The sequence below is a fragment of the Eptatretus burgeri genome, chromosome 11 (genome assembly GCF_056783735.1).
Source record: "Eptatretus burgeri isolate ZD-2024b chromosome 11, Ebu_testis_v1, whole genome shotgun sequence".
NCBI classification, from domain to species: Eukaryota; Metazoa; Chordata; class Myxini; order Myxiniformes; family Myxinidae; genus Eptatretus; species Eptatretus burgeri.
Window position 1 is genome coordinate 20,980,478 of NC_140971.1, and position 21,601 is coordinate 21,002,078.

General features: G+C 43.5%; 1 protein-coding gene, 1 long non-coding RNA gene and 1 pseudogene across 4 annotated transcripts in view; 2 read left to right on the plus strand and 1 right to left on the minus strand.

The window, feature by feature from the left end:
• LOC147016631 (uncharacterized) overlaps positions 1-21,158 on the plus strand; it is a 109,897-nt gene extending 88,739 nt beyond the window's left edge. The window contains exon 5 of the long non-coding RNA XR_015049129.1: positions 21,020-21,158. This is a non-coding gene — a long non-coding RNA (uncharacterized LOC147016631). The remainder of the gene's footprint in view (positions 1-21,019) is intronic.
• LOC147016632 (uncharacterized) overlaps positions 1-21,601 on the minus strand; it is a 110,480-nt gene that overhangs the window by 57,295 nt on the left and 31,584 nt on the right. For all 3 annotated transcript variants that reach the window (XM_085845485.1, XM_085845483.1, XM_085845484.1), the window contains exons 3-4: positions 21,087-21,226; positions 16,950-17,048 (exon numbers count right to left, since the gene is read on the minus strand). In XM_085845485.1, coding sequence (XP_085701611.1) covers positions 16,950-17,048; positions 21,087-21,226 — 239 coding nt within the window. The remainder of the gene's footprint in view (positions 1-16,949; positions 17,049-21,086; positions 21,227-21,601) is intronic.
• LOC147016633 (signal recognition particle RNA) lies at positions 16,409-16,549 on the plus strand (annotated as a pseudogene).

Genomic DNA, 21,601 nt, shown 5'->3' on the forward strand with positions numbered 1-21,601 from the left:
TGTGACCGCTGTTTCTCGACAACCGCTGGTCCGATCTAATTGAAACTTGCCAGATATGTTGCTGGGGACCTGAGGATGTGCCTTTTCAAGGTTTGATATTAATCGGACAAGTGGTTCCCAAGTTATGGCCATTTATTTACCAAACCAATGACAGGACACGTTGCTGCGTAGGCGTGGCCGTTGGGGAAGAGATCATCAATTACCAATGACAGGACACGTTGCTTGGCGTTTTGCACCCACAGTATCTATCTTCTATCTATAATTCCAGCAATCTCAGTTTGTTTACCTTGTCAAGGTTTGAAATTAATCGTACAAGTGCTTCCCAAGTTATGGCCAAGTTAGAGCACGTTCCCCATTACGGGTTACAATGCACGGACTTCCGCATAGTGATGACTTAATGTATTCGAATAATTTCTCGATTTCTTATCCGCATTTATAGATAAACACAATGCCCCAATCCAGTCGTCGTTTATGAGAGCGAAGGAATGACCTGTGTGTTTGTTTGAAAGTTTTTTTTTTTTGCACATACGGCCACGCACGTACGGCCACGCCCATACGGGCACGCGAGAGCGAAGGAACGCTCTGTGTGGTTGTTGTTTCTGGCACGCGGTTTGAAAGTTTTTTTTTTATTTTTTTTTGCACGTACGGCCACGCACGTACAGCCACGCACGTACGGCCACGCACTAGTTCTCATAATGCAGAGGAAATAAAATAGTGGTGTTCAGTTAAAAAAACACTTTTGGCATTTGCCTGACATTAAAGTTTAGAAACAAACTTATGGACATGCAATTCACATATTATGTGAAGTAAATAAATATTAGAGGCGACAAAAATCAGCTTGGTCGTGAAATTCCTGCGTACGTAATTAATTAGTCAGGAGGACGGGGAAATTGCCGAGATTTTTTTTTTACTTCTTCTTTTAGAAATTATTATGTGCACTTACACTTTAAATAAGTTACGTACAAATGTACACGTACCCTTTCAAGTTATATGAAATGTACATGTACACTTTTGTACACTCAACATCACCTCTGAGTTTATATACATTTTAAAAACTAAAACAACGTGTTGAAAACTGAACAAAGCATGGTTTCATTACAACAGAAATAGTCGTGATTAAAATTTGAAGTCTTTAATTTTTATTTTTTTTAACTGTCTTTTTGTCAGCATTTTGTCTGTACTGTGTGCTGTTGAGATGTCCAGGGGTGTGTTCAGTTCGCAAGTAGCTTGCCAGCACTTACCAAGCCAGCCGGTCCTTATCAACGGTTTTGAATGGAATGCATGCTTGAGTGCTTAAGCCACTTAAACTTGCACATTGTTTGATATTCCGTGAATCTCCGGATGGTGTTTGTTATAACCAATCGCTATTCGCTTGCCAAACCAGCGTGGTCATATTAAACACCATCCGAAGATGACCGGAGTGTCAAACAATGTACAAATTGGACAAATGAACATTTTTTTTTTTGCAGTCAGAACTGCTGCTAAGGTCAATTCCACAGTTTAATTTTTTTTAATTTGGTTCAGGTGAAGGGATTCCAGAGCTTATCGCATTTCAGCTGTAATGCTTATAAACACCCAAAGTTGTATTCGCATATTATTTGATATTCCGCACATATGCAGATGGTGGTTATCTCCAGACGTGTCCGGATGGTGGTTATCTCCAGAAGGCGGTTGTCTCTGGACATGTCCAGATGGTGTTTGTCTCCGGATATGTCCGAATGGTGGATGCCTCCAGACGTGTCGGGGCGGTGTTCATCTCCGCGTGGTGTTTATCATATGACTGGTAGAAAATGGATTTCAGACATTATTTTCTTTCCATCTTTACTGTTATTCCATGCAGAATAATTTTGATCAGACAGAATGAATCTTAATTAACACTCCACTGCACGTCTGCCTTCCCTTCCTCTCACCTCACGCTTACCTCCTCCCAGGGCGTGTTCCTTTTAAATGAACAGCAAGACATTTAGAATTGGCTGGTAAAGCATGCTGATTGTTTTGCTGATGGATGGTAGGCAATACATCAACTGATAAAGTTTTGACAACATGTCGTCATAAGGTCCAGAAGTACAGTTTGGAACTATTTTGGGAGGGTAAAAGAAAACAGTCCGAAAGTTGCATGCTCACTTTGTTCAATAGATATTGTTCATCACTGTAATACGTCCAATATGCTAAAATATTTGAAAACCAAACACCAGAGAGAGTACCTATTAGTGACGGTTGAGAATGAGGTTTCAAAGATTCAAAGAAACCAAATTCTGCAACAGCAACAATTTCCCTTTCGTAATGGACGATTGAAAGCACTTTTGCCCCGTAATGCCCCGGTACGCTGCCTTGCCTTTCCTTCCCCCTCCCCTCATGCTGCCTTCCCTTCCCCTCCCCTTACGCTGCATTCCCTTCTCCTCACTGCTTCCCGCCCCCCATTCTGCCTTCCCTTCCCCCCTCCTCCTTGCTCCTCACTCCTTTCTCGCTCCCCCATCCCATCTCCCCCCCCCCACTCTTTTTCTCTCCCCTTTAGTAGTCCAGTCAGCAAAGCGAAGGGTGGTATTTGCTGGTATTGTAATATTTCACGAAGCAATGGAAAATAACATAAAAGTACACTGAAGGAGCACACAAACAATCGCTACCACATCCACCATGACAGCAGCAACAGCAACAAGAACAACGTGTTATAAACGATCCTTTTTCAAGCGTTTCACTTCATTTTACATCCTCATTGAGATTTACACTTACACATGCAATATGTTTGTGAAGTACACCGTGCTGTGTTTTGATTAAACCAATCAGCGAAGAGAAGGGTAGGCACTCCTCGCATAAACGAAAGAGAAACAGTCGGTATATGACGAGTACTGCCCAACTCATTTGGATGATGCTCCATTCAGTGGAAGGAAGTTCTTGCTGGTTTACTCACAGTTAAACTACCATCACATACACTGTACGACTATTGCAATAGCTCTGGAAAAATAATTTATATACACACAATATGCTTTTGGGGTTTTTTCACATCATTTTAATTATTTATTTACAAGGAAACAGGTTAAAGAGAAAGACATTTATTCCACCGTGCCTGTGCTGTATCCATATTTAATTAACTTAATGAATTTCCTTATATTCTCAAAACTCACCTCATTCCTTCTATTAACAAGAAGAAAAGACATAAAATGTCATAGCCCCCATGGTTTCGGTAATTTTGTTGTGCGGAGTTAAAAGGCTCGCCCATATTTGTAAGATTTATGGGTATGTGCTACTGACTTGAGTGGTCATGTGACATGGAAGATTGTGGACGATTGGGCTATTCGGTCATGAGTATTAATGATCTGGGTCACGTAGCTACATTGTGTAAGATAGTTGGTCACGTGACATGGATGATGTTTTTCGATTGGGAATGCAAATTTCACACAAAAGGGATTCAGTGTTCATATATTTTGGAGGAAACATCCTGAATTACACAAACAGTACCAGATTTAATAATATTTATTTATACATAAAACAAATTACATAACTGTAGACAATATAAACTTATCATTCAGTTGGAAATGCTGTCTGGTCGGTTTTTGTAACCTGTACTTAAAGGTGGTTGTGGTGAAATTAAAAAGAGTAATCAGAATTTTTTTTTTTTTCATTTTCATGAAATATGCTTCATAGTATAAGTATGAAAAGAAAGAATAAAATCATGTAGTTTTCTAAGAAAATAGGTGTTCAAAAGTGAGTGAAAAGTGGCCGAGTTATCAATTAATTCAACCCTCACTACCTTAAAGCATTGTTCATGAAATGAAAACATTTAAGTAACAAAATGGCCGCCAGTCGGCCATCTTGGATCTGATCTCAAAGAAGAATGACGTGCATATGGAAGCCATCATTCGTTATCTGTGCGCTAAGTTTAAACAATCGCGGTAAATGCATGTCCGATAAATGGTTGAGGACGTGTTCAACATCAGGTGTTCTTTTCCAACTAAAATAGCCGCGTCGACCAGTCGGCCACATCTTTGATCAGATCGCAAAATAAAGTGAGGCGCAAGTGTATGCCATCATGCACTGTGCTTGCGCCAAGTTTGAACAAAATTTGACCGTGCATGACTGAGAAATGGTTGAGGACGTGTTCAACGTCGGGTTTTTTTTAGATCCTCGTGGAGGATCTCTAAGTCTTACTCACGTTGTTGTTCTTCATCTTCTTCTTGTGGACTTTTTTGTTTCACAGCCGACAGTTTTCATCAAAACTTCCTGAAACTTGGCGTATTTATGTAAAAATACCCTGCGCAGACAGTAACCATCTCCAATTTTGTAAATTCCTCCTAGAAAAAAAAAGTTATGACGTCAAAATATCTCCGCTAATGGAATTCGCCAAAAAAGTTATCTCCGAAACTCGGCAAGCTTTTTGAATTCGGTTTGCGGGAATCAAACACGGCATTAGCAGAGATGAATTACCGCACATACGAGACATCACTATGACGTCATATCAATTTTTATGACGTCATTCCTATTTTTTGAGATTTTTTGTTTCACAACCCAGAGTTTTCATCGGATCTTCGTGAAACTTGCCATGTATATGCAGAAAGCCCACGCGTGGGCAGTAACCATCTCCGATTTTCGAAATTCTTCCTAGAAAAAAAGTTGACGTCAATTTTGTTTGCGGGAATCAAGCCGGGCATTAGCACAGATAATTTATCGCAAACCTTATACATCATAATGACGTCATATTCGTTTTTATGACGTCATATTCGTTTTTATGACGTCATCATTAAGAGGACGAGGATCTTAGCTCATTTGAGCTTGTTATAACGAAAATGGGCGTCAGTCCCCCCATGTGTGATTGCATCGTGAAACAAAATGATGTGCACATGTATACGTGGCAAGTGATGCGGATTTTATGGGTTTGACCCCTTTCGTTTGTGAAAACCCGCAGAGCCATGTAAGTGTGGACAAAACCAGTGTTGGATGGAAAGTACAATCAATTTTAAAACGCAACGTTTCACTTCCATTCCACTCGCAAGGATTGACGCACAGACTGATAAACCTGTAACGACTTGCGGTCAATATGCAAAGTATCACTTTGGTGTCCACTACAACGGCTGTGTGACGTCATGAGCTTTCTCTGATGGCCACGTTGACGTCCTCCAGGATTCTGCACGCAGTATCACTTTACTTCTGATCACGTTGACCATGTTGCCGTCACCACGCATCAATCGATCTGTGATTTCCAATTCGCTCTTCCACTTCTTGGTGATATTTATCAGTACTTTTGAGTATCTTAAATGGCAGGATTTTATTTGATTCAGATTGTTTTCGTTCATCCAAGGTGTCAACGAATTACCAAATTCAAAGCGAAATAAAAAAATAATTAAATATGATACATGGCACCATCTTATCAGAAAGACCTACAGAGAGAGTGCCAGGTTTGAGTCCAGTGCCGTTTCCCATACATTTTCATTGGCCAGATGGCAGTATCCCATTTCATTAATGTTTATCACCTCCACCGCTGAAGGTGAAGGAGGTTATGTTTTCACCCCTTTCTGTCTGTTTGTCTGTCTGTCTACCTGTTTGTTTGTCTGTTTGTATACACAATATCTCAAAAAGTTGTGGATGGATTCGGACGAAACTTGGTGGATATGTTGGGTGTGCAACAAGTAAAGGAAGAAATGATTCAATTTTGGTGAAGATTCAAATCCGGATCCGACTACTAGAAATTTTAAGTGATTCTTCACCGTTGAGAGATGGGCCACAAACGATATAGTACTGTGCAGCACGATATTTCAAAAATGTATTGGGCCCAATATGTTCTCGTGGATCAGGCATTACATGGCAGAGGTATGCGCTCTACCGAGTGCCCTTCTCGTTACAGTTTGAATTTGGAATGGTAATTGGTGTCATGAGATGTCGTTTATGTTGTTATTGGTGGTGTTGTTTCGTATGCAGTCTGTGCATTCTGGCTGCATCATTTTTCTGAAAGCACGGTTGTGCCGCTGATGCAGTGCCGCTTTTACTAGTAAGCTGGTCCTCATTTTGCCAATCTTGGAAGGACGACAGGCTGAGTCAATCGACCTGGTGTTATTTCAACAGAAAAACAGGGGCTCAAACTCAAGACCTGAAGATCTTAATACAGCCACCTTAACTGTTAAGCCAACAGCAGACTTGCATCGTTGATGAGAAGGGCAGACGGGGAGCCACGACTTGGCCTTCTGCTTACAGGAGTTCAGCACATACATGTCCTGCCTCACAGTAATGCTGAAGAGGAAAGTATCTAACAAGTTCACAAGAACAAGATCGATTGCTTGTCAAATGTAAAGCCAACTCCTGTAAAACCCCTAACCTCCACCCCCCACCCAGGGTCATAAGTTTGATCCTCCGAGAGATTCCGTCAGAAAGGCAAAGAAAGTCTATGGTGAACACAATGCCGAGCACAGTCACATGAAGTGACTCGTCCGTTAGGTCCTGGCCATATCAGTTTGATTGATCTCCGCTCGTTTGGTGCTCCACAATCGTTGACATGAGTCCATACTTAGACTGTAACGGTAACTAAACATTTGAGTTGAGTTCTAAACAGCTGCAACACCACCTCATCAATAAACGACTATCTCGGTATTCTGGTGTATTTTGTGTCACTGACAACATCTCGAATGAAGTTTTTACCACGTTTGGTAAAAATAAATTAAAAAAATGAAAACCTGCTTTCAATTCCCACCAACCCGTTTTTCATCACCTCCAACTTGCCATGTATCCCACCATGTGTTGTCTTTGTGATAAGTACGAACAAAATCGGTTCAAACGTGTCCGAGAAATGGTTGCGGACGCACGCACGCACACACGGACACGAAAATCAAGACCAAATCCATAAGCCCCCGTCTCGGACCAAGTCCAACGGGGGTTAATTAACAAAATCCCTTGTATTCTCTTTTTCCTTTTGCTAACCTTACTCTTACTATTAACTCAATTCAATTCAACATCATCCTCCATTTCATAACAAACTTTCCTGTTCCCATTTTAATCAATATAGGAAGAGGGAATTTGGGCAGGGCAGCTGCGCACAGTGATTTCTACATTTACAAACACTAGCAAGTTGCCCGTGCCTGCACGGGATTCTAAAAAGGGAAAGATGGTGGTGGCAAAAATACCAATGGCGTCTTCTGTCATCGAGCCAACAAGCTAGGAGCAACAATTCCCATGTATTGCCACATCCGATGCAAATTAAATACTCTAATGGTGGCGAGGTGCTCCATTTGAAACTGTGTTCGATATATGTACCTCTTTGATGCATATGGTCCCTCATAAATATTTGGATTGGTGTCAAATCCAGTGACCAATTGTAAAAATTAATAGTGGGATTCGACACCACAAAAAAACAAACTTAGGATGTCTTTAACATCCGTAACCTAAATGTAGATGCTACAGCCGGCTTCCCATCGTCATCCGAATGAAAATGTGCTCCTGGACACGGCACTTCTTGCTGTCACTATTTTAGAGCCTGTGTTTTATCATGCGAACCCCACTATCCTGCCCTTTCTGTTTCAACAATTTTATTATTCATAAGATCACCTTGTTAACGATTCCATGAAATAATGTTCGGTGCACAAACGTTTTCAGCACCAAATCAAACATTGCTGACGTGCTAAAATATATTACATCGAATAATGTTTAAAGTACTGCTGAGAGCTACAGTAGTACACTTGCTGCTCATACCTGATTTTTTTTTTTATTGAAAGTTATTTTTTCAACAAAATCATCGCGCTCGGATAACCCCCCTCGTCCTCCTCCTCGATCAGCACCACCCAACAATTCCTTACCTTTATCCCTGATCTCACCCTCGCTTGAGCAGAATTCTATCCCCCTCCTCCCCTTCCACCCAGTAGATTTTATTTGCTCAGCATGAGTCACATGAAATCTCAATTCACTTCTCAACAAAAGTTTTAATCACCTTAATTCGATCATTGCCAGGGATAAACAAAACAAGTTGCAAATTGCCAATGTTACATGATTGATGGTCTGGAGCAGCTTCCTCTAACTTCATTTCCCCATATTGTTCCTGCTGTTCTTCATGCCAGGATATAGGCTTTCACTAGAATGTCATCGGAAGAGGGCTGCAGTGTGGACTTGAAGATGGAAGACCTACACCTATAAGACTGGTGATCATTTTTGGGTCGACTGTTCTACCCTGTAACAACCGTTATGGAGCAAGCCTTCGACGTCATCAGTGTACCATACTCTTTACAGAGCGTCGATACTGCTGAAGCAGTACCTGGGCAAAAGTTTAGGATATGGTTTATACTGGATGTGATTTGGATGCTATTTGGAAGAGTTATGCTGATGGTTTGTCATTGCCTTCCGAGAAGTCAGACAGGGAAGGAATTTGGAATTTGGCCAGGGTGCTTTTTTACTTCTTTTTTGTATACATTGTCAAGGCTCGTATGAGAACTAACACACAACAAGGGGGGGGGGGCAGGATACAAGAGGGGTAGGAGAGGGAAGGACAAAACAGTGGGGAACAGAGACATTAGGATATCATTAGTGCTGGTGATACCTCGCCAACTCTTCATGAAGGACAACCATGGGATCTTCAACATCCATCAACTAATGTTGGGGACTGGTCAGAGGGCTTAGATGTATTACAGTCACCCCTGAGCTCTCCAGCCTGGGTGAGAATCTCGGCCCAGCTATAAATTGTCATCTCAGTGTTTCATCGGCAGGGTGATTCATCAACGTCTGTGCCGTCCCATCTGTTGGCATGAAGTGGTGGATGTTAAGGATCCTAAGGTATTCTTCACAAAGAGTTGGCGAGCAATCGCCAGCACCCTGGCAAAATTCCAAATTCCAAATTCCAACCTGATGTCCTGTGTCAGAGTGGCAACCTGTCCAGGATTGTAACCCCAGCCATAGAAGCTGTTTCAGCAGAGCTGATGCTAATGTATAGAGTACGGTACATGAAAACTAATATTCGCAGACTGGAGAACCAGTTCAACGTCCATCTAAAAGGATGGTATGCACATCGATGTCTCATCCTGCGTACGAAATACCAAGACAATGTATAGCCTAGTTGAGATTTGAACCCAAGCGACAGAGCTCAGAGGTGTGTGTGCACATACATCTCGGCTACCCTGCCAGCCGCCAGCTTTACATGGACCTATAAGGTTATCTCCAAAGTGGTTATTCATTAGATTTATGCTTTTATGTTTAAATTAATCAGGACAAGCTCAAAGATGTCACATGGAGTGTTAATAAAATTTCAGATAATTAGTGGCAGGGTGAGTGCTTGAGGTTATAGAGGTAATAAGAAAAAGACAAAGAAAGGTGATGGCCCAATTAGAAAAGACAATGGGATTGTAAATGGTGTTGGGGTTTCAATTTACCATATTTATTGAATATCTAACAGAATTGCTGCTGCCTGGTTTTTGCCCTCATATCTGTGAAAGTGATGCTTATAACTGATTTGATTAATCATGAAAGCATGTTGAAACGCGAAATTACACTGAGCTGCAGGAAGCATTAAATGTGGAAAACACACTTCTGGAGTTCGAATGACTTATTAGTGTTCAATTTTAACGGTCGTTAAGAGTTTACTATTTCATCATGGACTACTTTCTATGCATCGCTTCCGAAGTCATGTGTCAGGTCAGTCCGGCCTAACTAGGTTTGTCGTAGAAAACACAAAATTTGACAAATTACTTCTCTAATATGTATCTGGTATCCAGGATTAATGAGCAATAAGTTTTTATCATATCAGGGAGTTGTAGCCTGATACCGTTACGGCAGTAGATGGTACCACCAGTGTCTGATAACTCTGAATTCTTGGCGACAGCAAAGTAATATAACTACCATAGAAAGTGCCAACAGCTTTCGGGATGAAGGAGTACCACGGGTAAAGGAGTGGGGGCCCTTGGTGGAGCAAATGCCATCAGAAATCGGATGATCTAAACCGTATGATTTCAACAATGACATTCCCAGCCTGCAGGTTGTGATTCAGTTGTAGAAAACGAAAAAAGTCTGAGAAAGAAACCATGAAATTACAGTCTGAAGTCCGTTGAGAGCCTTGCTCCTTTTGTCAGGTGTCGGTCTGTGGGTCGATGTCAACAGAGTATCATATCATACACAAGCATCGAGATCCTGCAGGAACAGTGTGAGAAGGACAAAGACTGATGTGGACCCAGGTTAAGTCAGGTCAGGTCAGGTATGGGAGCATGTGCCGGAGCAGCGCGTCACTGCGTCCACTTTCCGCTGGTAATACAGGGGCCTCCGTCTGGCCATCCCCCAGGCAGAAGCCTGGCCCGCCCCCATCTCCTTGAAATGCTGATCAACATGCTGCAACCATGAAGCACGTGGAGAGCCAATTGGCCTCCTCCACTCATGAGGCTCCGTCGCTGAGAGAATCTGGTGAGCAGGATCAGCATCAGAAAAACGAGCTACATGTCCATACAGCCACAGCTGATGCTCACGGACTATGCAGGTAACAAATCTCATTTGAGTCTCTCTCAGCAACCACTCGTTGGACATACAGTCCGACCAGTGATAGCCAGGGATTCTCCGAAGAGACCTCGAACCAAAGGAATTAAGTCTCTGTCTCAGATCCTTGGTCAGAGTCCAAGTCTCACATCCATAGAGTGAGACTGGAAGGACCAAGGACCTGAAGACTCGGACTTTCATCCTCCCACACAGGTACCGGCAGCGCCACACCCCATGATTCAATGAATCCATGATTCCCCAGGCCCGACCCAGATGTCTGTTGACCTCTGGCTCACAGCCAGCAGAGACATGAATATCACTGCCAAGGTAAGTGAATCAATCCGTGACTTCAACACCCTCACCACAAACAGGTACAGACAGGATAGCAGCATCCAAGATGTCATTCCAAGTCTGGATCCTAGTTTGGACTCAGGAAACTCGTAATCCCAGTGGCTCCGACTCCTCATTCAGCACCTCGAGGGCCCCCAAAAGGATATCTAAAGTCTCCGCAAAGATGACTGCATCGCCTACGAAATCAAGGTCAGAGATCTTGACATTCCCAAATGATGCACCACAGCTTGATCTGTCCGACATCCTCCGCAGAATCCAGTCCATACAAGTGCTGAAAAGTGTGTGAGCCAGTACACACCCCTGACAAACTCCAGCAACAACAGGAAATAACTCAGAGATGGCATCACCACATTTTACAGCACTCTCAGTGCCAAAGTATAGTTCATACGTCAGATGGATCCATTTTGGTGGCACCCCACGAAGACCAAGAATCCTCCAGAGGGAATCCCGATTCACTGAATCAAATGCTTTACAGAGATCAATGTAAGCTGCAAGCAGCCCCTGCCGAAACTCTCGTCTGCGTTCGCTGAGGACCCGAAGAGCAAGGATATGGTCAATTGGTGACCCCTTTGGTGTAAAGCCTGACTGCCCTGGATACTGTTGCTCAAGCAGATGGTGGCGAACCCTATCAAGAATTATCCGAGGAAAGACCTTGCCCGGCACTGAGAGCAGCATCACCCTCGGAAGTAGTTGCAGTCTTGGCGATCACCCTTCCCTTTCCAGAGAGGAACAACAAGGCCCCTCTTCCAATCAGCTGGGATGATGCCTGTGTTCAAGCAGAGCACGGAACTGCATGCAACGACACGAGTGCAGCATTTCCACCAGCCTTGAGAAGTTCAGCATGGATGTCACAGATCCCTGGAGCTTTACCCCATTTCAACTGGTTCACCACAGCCTGTGTTTCCACAAATAAAGGTGGACCACAGTTGATTGGAGGGTCAGCAATGCCAATAGGGATATTAACACCGCTGACATCCAACTCGAAAGCTGGGGGATCAGCCTGGTACAGCTGCTTAAAGTAACCGGCCCAGTGGGCCTTCACTTCGGACTCCTCTGTCAAAAGACCACCACCCTCTGCTCTAACTGCAGTACACCGAGGGATGGGCTTGAAGGAATGCAATGTGTGAATTCCCCTGTAAGCGGGACGAGAATCACCTGTCCACAGGTGATGCTCTACCCCCTCACAGATTCCTCGCACATAGGCCTCCTTGTCCACCATCAGTGCACATAGAGTTTTATGCCTCAGCACCCTGAACAGCTCAGCTCTGCCATTCAGCCTGGCCCTGTGACTCTGATCAATGGTATCCAGTGTCCCTTTTGAGACAAAATTCTTCCAAGATATCTCTTGGCAACATCAAGGATGGTGGTCTTGAAGGAAATCCACAACTCTTCAGCATCCCCTCAAAGCAACCAGACCCCCCAAATCTCCTCAGCTACCCTCTCATGCTTGAGCTTGCCAACATCCAGCCTTGACTGGGATGGTACCATTCTTGATGGTAAATTTAAGCTGCATCTTCAGAGTTGCTCCAACAAATTAATAGTAGGATTCGACACCACAAGAAAACAAACTTAGGATGTCTTTAACATCCGTAACCGAAATAACATCCACAACGGTCAGTATTGAGGTACTGAGCACTCCGGTAGACCCTGCAGTTCTGGATCATCCTCCAGCGACCATCAACGAGCACATGGTCAATCTCCTTTGCCACACCGCCAGCGTTGGAATACCAAGTCCAGTGATGAGCCTGTGGGTGCTGAAACAATGAACCGGCCAATGAACAATGAACAATGAACTTCTTGCAAAGTCAAGAAATTTAGTGCTGTTCTGGTTCACAGTTCTAGATCAAAGGGGACGAACACACGTCTCATAACCATCCCTATCAGTTCCAGTTGATGCATTGAAATCCCACGAGACTAGAATAGTATCTCGTCTGGGGCACTGATCAACCACAGACTCGAATGTGGCATAGAATGTGTCCTTCACGGTGAGATCACTCGCCTCAGTCAGAGCATAAACAGAGACCAGGGAAATGACACCCAAGGAGTGACGAATCTTGAGTCTTATAATACGCTCGTTGACCGGTGTTACCTCAATTATCATTGGAGTCAGCTTATTGGACACAGGTACAGCAACTCCTTGGTAATGATCAGAGTGGCCAGACCAATAGTAGGTGTAACCACCCGCCATGATCTCGCCGCAATCCGTTCTCCGAACCTCAGACAGAGCTGCAATACCGATGTTGAAACGCTTGACCTCAGATGATAACAGAGACAGGTGATCATCCCCTCTTTGGGATAGGACATTCCAGTCTCCCACCCGAAGGGACCGCCTCAGGTTAACCCAAGGAGACCGCCATCTTGTGGATGACACCTCAGCACTACCCCGCCAAACACTACTGCAATCTGACCCGGGAAGGTTACCCTGTGGTTTCTCTCCCAACATCAAAGATTGGGGGTCCCTAAAGCTTTGCCACAATCCCTTTATCTGATGAGCTGCCCTGTGAAGGGAAGCTGCACAGGCGGTACTCCCACGGAGTGTTTTTTTTCAGATTTTTTTCATGCTTTTAGTAAATTTTGTGGAATGAAGGGGTTAACAGTGGCTGGAGTGCAAATCCTGCCACCAACCTCCTAATAAAAAGTAATCCAATTGCAGGAGGACAACTGCAGATACAGTTGGGCACTCGATATGGATGGTCATTGGCTCACAATGAGCTCCTCCGCCCTTTGACAGGTGTGGTTTTTCATCCTGCTGGGTGTCCATATCCAAACACCCTCCTCACTAGAAAACCTGGTGGGGGAGATGTTTTAGTTGCAGACAACCCGACCATGGAACAGGTTAGTACAGGTTTACATGATACCTGTAGCAGGTCACAGATCTGATCTGACCTGACCTGACAAAACCCAGGACCCAGAAGGCAAGTCAAAAATGATTAAATGCAAGAAGATTGTGAAGGTCTCCGCATGTAATGCCACAACGCTTAGTGCAAGCCTTGCTCAAGGAGAACTAGTCGCAAAAGCACAGAAGTAGATGGTTCTTGCTGTGAAAATGACATCATAAAGTACAAGGATTTACATGAAGGGTTGACCTTAATAAGTGTTCTCAACAAGAGCCTCCACAAGAGGAGTAACGTATCCTATTAGTCCTCATGCAATGAAATATCTTCAATGCATAAGACTAATGTACTTTAATAAATCGAGGTTGTGAGGCTGTAGCTATGTCAGCAATATTCACTTGTCAATTGGTCACGGCACTGACTAATTGGGTGTGTCTGTTTTTCCTTCACTCATCGATTGGTCATGGCACTGACCAATTGGGTGTGCCAGTTTTTCCTTCACTTATCGATTGGTCATGGCACTGACCAATTGGGTGTGCCAGTTTTTCCTTCACTTATCGATTGGTCATGGCACTGACCAATTGGGTGTGTCTGTTTCTCCTTCACTCATCGATTAGTCACGGCACTGACCAATTGGGTGTGTCTGTTATCCCTTCACTCATCAATTAATCATGGTACTAACAAATTGGGTGTGTCTGTTTTTCCTTCACTCATCGATTGGTCATGGCACTGACCAATTGGGTGTGCCAGTTTTTCCTTCACTTATCGATTGGTCATGGCACTGACCAATTGGGTGTGTCTGTTTCTCCTTCACTCATCGATTAGTCACGGCACTGACCAATTGGGTGTATCTGTTATCCCTTCACTCATCAATTAGTCATGGTACTAACAAATTGGGTGTGTCTGTTTTTCCTTCACTCATCGATTGGTCATGGCACTGACCAATTGGGTGTGCCAGTTTTTCCCAGCATCGTTATTTGTGTCTATTGTTACATGTCAGCAAACAATGGTCCATTTAGATGGTGTGACAAGTCACACACTTTCCTCACCTCTCACAACGTTGGTCACTATATTGGTGATTATGGAGCGGCATCTTAATCCCACGCTTTCCTCACCTCGCAACTCATCTTGGTGATTGCTGTATTGATTGTGGTGTTATCCTTGACAATTTTACGTTCCTTTGACTCCACGGACGCTGAGAGGCCATCTCTGTGTTCACAGGATGTCTCAAAAAAGTTGCGGATGGATTCGTACGAAACATGGTAGACACTTTGGGTGTGTGACAAGGACAAATTGATTAGATTTTGGTGAAGATCCGAATCCGGATCCGGATATGAGAATTTTTTTTAATTTTTAAAGTGATTCTTAACCATTGAGAGATATGGCAAAAACAATATATAGCATCATATTTGAAGAAGTTGTGGACAGGTTCTGATAAAACCTGGTGGATAAGTTGGGTAGTTGACAAGAATAAGCCGATTATATTTTGGTTCAGGTCCAGATGCAGACCTGTCCCATCAGTGGAATACAAAATGGAAAATGTTCAGCCTGGTGGAGCTGTAACAGTCTCCAATACTTTAAATTTACTTTTAGGGAAAAGGAATTTAACAGAAAAGGTAAATATCAAGTTACGCAATTCAATAGTTATACCAATTTCAATTTCAATAATCTATGGAGATCCTTACAAAAACTGGGGAGAATAAACTGGATTCCTTTGAAATGTACATGTTGAGAAACATGATAAACACAAAATGGGATGACTTTATTAGAAATTAAGATATCAGAGAAAGACTCGAACAAATTACAGTAAGTGCCAGAATATGTAAATCGAGACTAAAATGCAGGTTTGGACGTACTGTTTTGAAAGAACAGAGGAAGAAAGACAAGTGAAAATAATGCACCAAAGCAGGATGAACAGTTGAAGGCCAGTGGGTAGATCAATAAACCAGAAGTACACAGTGGAGAAGGATCTAATGGAAACGAGAATTACAATGGAAGAAGCACAACATCTGTCTATAGCCTGTGATAGGAGGGGGGTGGAGAGCAACAGGAAGGTTAGGATAAAGATTCTCTTAACATGGGTGTCCTCGATGGTCTAAAGGTCTCAAGGGTACATTCCAATCGTAGTTAGGATCGAAGCGGTTAAAAGGGTCGAATCTCTCAAGCATGTAAAAAGGGTCTAAAAAGGTCCAAGTAGTCTTAGACTCCAAAGGGTCAAAGTCTGAAGGTTACAAGGGGTCGAAACGGTGTTAAGATATAAGGTATCTAAAGGAATATAAAGGTCTCTAAAGTGTCGAAAGGGTCTTAAAGGTAATGGGGGTCTTGGCATCTTAAGTGTCTAAAGGGGTCTCAAGGGTCTTGAGGGTTTAAAGGGTCTTGAGGGTCTTCGAGGTTTTAAAAGTCGAAAGGGTTTTAAAAGTCTTCGGGGTCATTTCGGGTCTTCGAAGTCTTTAGGGGTCTTGGTCATCTTAAAGATCTTGGGGGTCATAAATGAATGGTCTAAGGGGTCTCAGCAGTCTAAAAGGTCGAACGGTGTCAAAGGTACATTCCAATATTATGTAATTAATTGACGTACAGGTAGTCAGGGTGCGACTGACATTCAAACAGGACATAATTAATCGACATATAGTCACCCAGCTTCATGGACGGATGGACGGACCGTGTTTTTCGTTTAAATATATAATATTATATATATATATATATATATATATATATATATATATATATATATATATATATATATATATATATATATATATATATATATATATATACACACACACACACACATATAAAAAACTGGGTGTAGTGGCGTGCGCCTGTAATCCGGCTACTCGGAGGCTTGGGTTGGGGGATCGCTTGAGGACGGGAGCTCTGCACTGGGCCACGCTATGAGAGGGTGTAGGGCAGCCCGGAATCATGGCGAAACCCAATCCTTATCCCTGTGTCGTAAGAGGCGACCAGGGTTGCGTCAGGAAGGGCATCCGGTGTAAAAACTATGCCAAATCAGTATGCGGATCATAACGGATGATCTGCTGTGGCGACCCCTAACGGGAGCAGCCAAAAGACGAACAATATATATATATATATATATATATATATATATATATATATATATATATATATATATATATATATATATATATATATATATATATATATATATATATCTTGATAAATGTAAATTATTGGAATAAATATAGAGTAACGTGATTAAAAACTGGTGCATGGCAGTCATAGTCATTGTTCCTTGTAATGGAAATACTGCTCAGAGGACCTGGTCCTGTCCAATATGAAGGTGGGAAGAAAAAATGAAATGCTTTTCAGAAGCAAGCTTACCCCAGTCTTCTCATCAGTGATCCGGATCCCATCCAGACACACACTCAAAACAATCCTTTGCTTGTGTATTCCCCGAGCCCTTGCTGCTGCACTGAAGCCCTGCACGCATAGCACAAGTGGTGGTTGCGTGACGCAGCATCTCATCACATGTAACCATCCAGTATTTGGATCCGGCACAGCATGTGTGTTGCACAATGTACATGCAGTGTGCAGTGATTGGTTAATAATTTTTACCTAAAACTTTGTACTAACTAGGAAATTTGCACTTAGCAATGAGTAAATGAGAAAATGTCTTTAACTCGATATTCAATTGCATGTGTGATCCTCGATAAAAGATAATCAACTCATTGGGTCACGTAGTCTCTTCCTCTATGAAATATGATATTACAACGGTCATGCCAGTCTGACCCGGTTGCCGGCTGAGTTGCTGAGCAACCTCGTCAGTCCCCCGCCCCGGGAAACTGCTGGACCCTCCTGTCCAAAGGTCGTGTTACCGTGCGGATTGAAATCTCTGTGCAGGGCAAGTGACGTGCCGGCAGCAATTACGGGGCAGGTCTTATCTTTAGCCGAGCAACCAAAACCCACGTTTTGCCGGGAACTCTAACGGTACCAGACTTATCTCATTCTCAAACAGATTATACCAGTGCCGTCAGATGAAACTATCGGAACAGGTAGGATAACTGGAGACCACGTCAGGTTTATACAATATGTACAAGTTTTGACCAAATAACATAAGAACAGGATTTGTACATGAAATGATTCCCCTTATCCCCAATGCTACACGGCGCCAACAGAAACGGATCAACTATATGTAGTCAACTTTAACTAAATAATGTGGGCTCGTATTCGCTCGACCATCCATCCATCCATTGGGACCATACTCTGGGCAGAGCGTTGGTGCTGCCTAAGCAGTCTCCTTGGGTATTGGACACGATCCTGGACGGGTCGCCATTCCAACACAGGTTACCAGCAAGCTGGCATTCATTTTGCCTACCTTGGAAGGATGACAGGCAGAGTCGACCCCACCTGGTATTAATTCGACAGCCAAATCCCTGAGTGGGATTTGAACTCAGGATCCGAGGATCGCAAGACCACCACCCTAACTATTAAGCCAACACCAGGCACATTTGCTCAACTGAGATACAACTAGGGGAAAATGAAACGCCCAACCTGGCCTGGTGTGTTGGATCCAGCAGAGCCCACCTGATCCCTATGGACTGCTTGAGGATTGCATGAGCCTGAAGGCCCATGGCTCCTGGATGGCATGGACGTTCCCCCATGACTGTGGTCAATGGTACCCCCAGGCGCTCTGCCTCTGCTCTTTATTGTTGATTTTCAGTCATCAGGTACCAACCACCAACAGCTGCGAGGTTCATGCCAACAACCACCCCCCCCCAATGCATTGAGATATTTACGCTGCCCACCGAGCATGCCCATGCTTGATCCGTCCAGAACAGAAGGGCACACCCAGCACTCCAGCACATAAATCAGCTGCGGGTTTAACGCAGCGAGTCGTCCCCAGGGAAGTGACAATGATGAGCCAGCCACCAATGATGAAATTCCCAGGAGTCATGAGCTTCAAATGAGCCCACTCCTTTATGGTTTGGCTCACGGTGGGTAGCCCCACCTACGGCCACTTCTGATCTTCTTGGATCACCCTCGATTGGTGCAATTACTCAGGGTGTCGGGGTCAGCACTTTCTGATCCGATCGATAAGTCACCCTGGTTGGTGGCATTATCAAGGGGGCAGGATCGTAATATGGCATGCTTATCACCCCCTCCCCCCCTTGCTCACCTCACACCCCACCTCTGATTGGTGGAACTATTGAAAGGGTGTGAACACATTATGATCCAATGTTTTGCCAGGAATAGCGCTAAGCTTTGGGACCGGTCTGAGGTGGTTACGGCTGCTCTTGCCGGCAAGAGTCATTGGCGTATTTGGGGGTGGGGGGGGGCATAGCATAGAGCACACGTAGCGGGACGGAAAAAATGGGTCAAAAGAATAAAAACAATAGGTAAGGTGGACGTCTATCTATTACATTGCACAAGTTACTAATCTCAAAGTGCACAAGTTATTGCGGTAACAAAATTATTTTCAATTAAAGGGCACATACCCTTTGACTTCTGATATTTTGAACCAAAAATGTAATCAGTTCAAACCTCCATCATCGATGCATTGTCTACACACCACACAAACACAGCAGGGCACAAACACCACACAAACACAGCAGGGCACAAACACCACACAAACACAGCAGGGCACAAACACCACACAAACACAGCAGGGCACAAACACCACACAAACACAGCAGGGCACAAACACCACACAAAACAGCAGGACACAAACACCACACAATCACAGCATGGCACAAACACCACACAAACACAGCAGGGCACAAACACCACACAATCACAGCAGGGCACAAACACCACACAAACACAGCAGGGCACAAACACCACACAAACACAGCAGGGCACAAACACCACACAAACACAGCAGGGCACAATCACCACGCAAACGCAGCAGGGCACAAACACCACACACACACAGCAGGGCACAAACACCACACAAACACAGCAGGGCACAAACACCACACAAACACAGCAGGGCACAAACACCACACAAACACAGCAGGGCCCAAACACCACACAAACACAGCAGGACACAAACACCACACAAACACAGCAGGGCACAAACACCACACAAACACAGCAGGGCACAAACACCACACAAACACAGCAGGGCACAAACACCACACAAACACAGCAGGGCACAAACACCACACAAACACAGCAGGGCACAAACACCACACAAACACAGCAGGGCACAAACACCACACAAACACAGCAGGGCACAAACACCACACAAACACAGCAGGGCACAAACACCACACAAACACAGCAGGGCACAAACACCACACAAAACAAGTCCTGGCATGGGTCATCAATCTTTCATTGGTCTTTCTGGATGCCCCCCACACTTTATTTCTTAAGGGGGGGATATTGTAATTGTTCCCTGATTGGTGGCTGTCTGTCTGTCCATCTCACTGTCCGTCTGTCCGTCTGTCATGCTATCTCCTCCTAAACGGTTGTGCTGAAATTCACCAAACTTGGTAATTAATGACCATCAAATGGCAAGGAAGTGCGAGAACAGTGTGCAGAACTGAATAATCCTCAGTGTGCAGAACTGAATAATCCTCAGTGTGCAGAACTGAATAATCCTCAGTGTGCAGAACTTAATCCTCAGTGTGCAGAGCTGAATAATCCTCAGTGTGCAGAACTGAATAATCCTCAGTGTGCAGAACTGAATGATCCTCAGTGTGCAGAACTTAATAATCCTCAGTGTGCAGAACTGAATGATCCTCAGTGTGCAGAGCAATATCGTATTGGCTGGTTTAAAATCTAGAGTGGAGGACGCAGTAGAGCTCACCTTCGTGCAATGGAGGCCACATTCATCAGGTCAACCGATCCTATTATTTGTGGACATAAATAATTTGTCCAAACTTTATATTTATTTTGACGATCATGGCTTGACTTTGTGAGAACTCAACCACAGTCAACGTCGAGTCATCATGAAAACCACCACCCCCCCTCCCCACTCCCCCCCAACGAGCCCCCAGCTAATTAACATGATGTCACCACCAGTACTTTGGTGAGTTATCCCCATAATCATTATTCATAATGCACTGTGGTTCCACCAATCAGGTAATCCTGTCCTTTCTTAACTTTATCAACAAGAGTTTGGTGCTTCTTCGTCATCTGCTTACGGTTTTATCCTGATGAGTGCAAGTCCAGAAGCTTTGATAATGTCTCTTTTATTGAAATGCATATTTAAATTTTGTTGTACTAATAAAATGTTTTTATATTTTAAAAAAGAACAGTCTGTTTTATATATATATATATATATATATATATATATATATATATATATATATATATATATATATATATATATATATATATATATATATATATATATATATATCGTGTTCTACATAATATTTTTCAACATTTTGTGATAGAAATGGAATTTTGAATTAATGTCATCCTTCCTGTTACGTGTTTCACAGAATGAATTTTCTGACATTTAACAGAGAAACATCACAGATTACAAAGAACCTTCATCCCATGTCTCACCTTGAGTTTCATCATGGAGTCCTGGCACATACTCTCATCACGGGCATTGGGAACAATGTCCACACCGATGAGCTTTGCCCGGTGTTTCACCCCATTCCCAACAAATCGCTGCAGCCCCGTATGGCTTCGCTCATCCTCACCTGTGAAGAATCCATGATCCACTTCTGTCATCAGGGTTATAATGCTACAATATGGCTGTAACTTAGAGTGAGGCCAAAAATTGCTTGGATGACGTCATAGTAGAGGTACAGGGGTACGACAAGCTGAAATATTGAACTTTTAGTGGCTCCAAGGTATGACTCAGTCATGATGCTCCTTTTATATGAGTAAAAGAACACCAATTCATCTGTTTTATATTCAGTCTTTACCGTTTTAGACCTGCTGATAATACTTCACTCTGTGAGGAAAGTTGTTTTTATAGTATTCTCCAGATCGCTTGGGTACACTGGAAGGTTGAGTGAATGCCAGGGTCTGTTCAAGCCTAACAGCAGAATCCCACACCGCATTATCTCCTT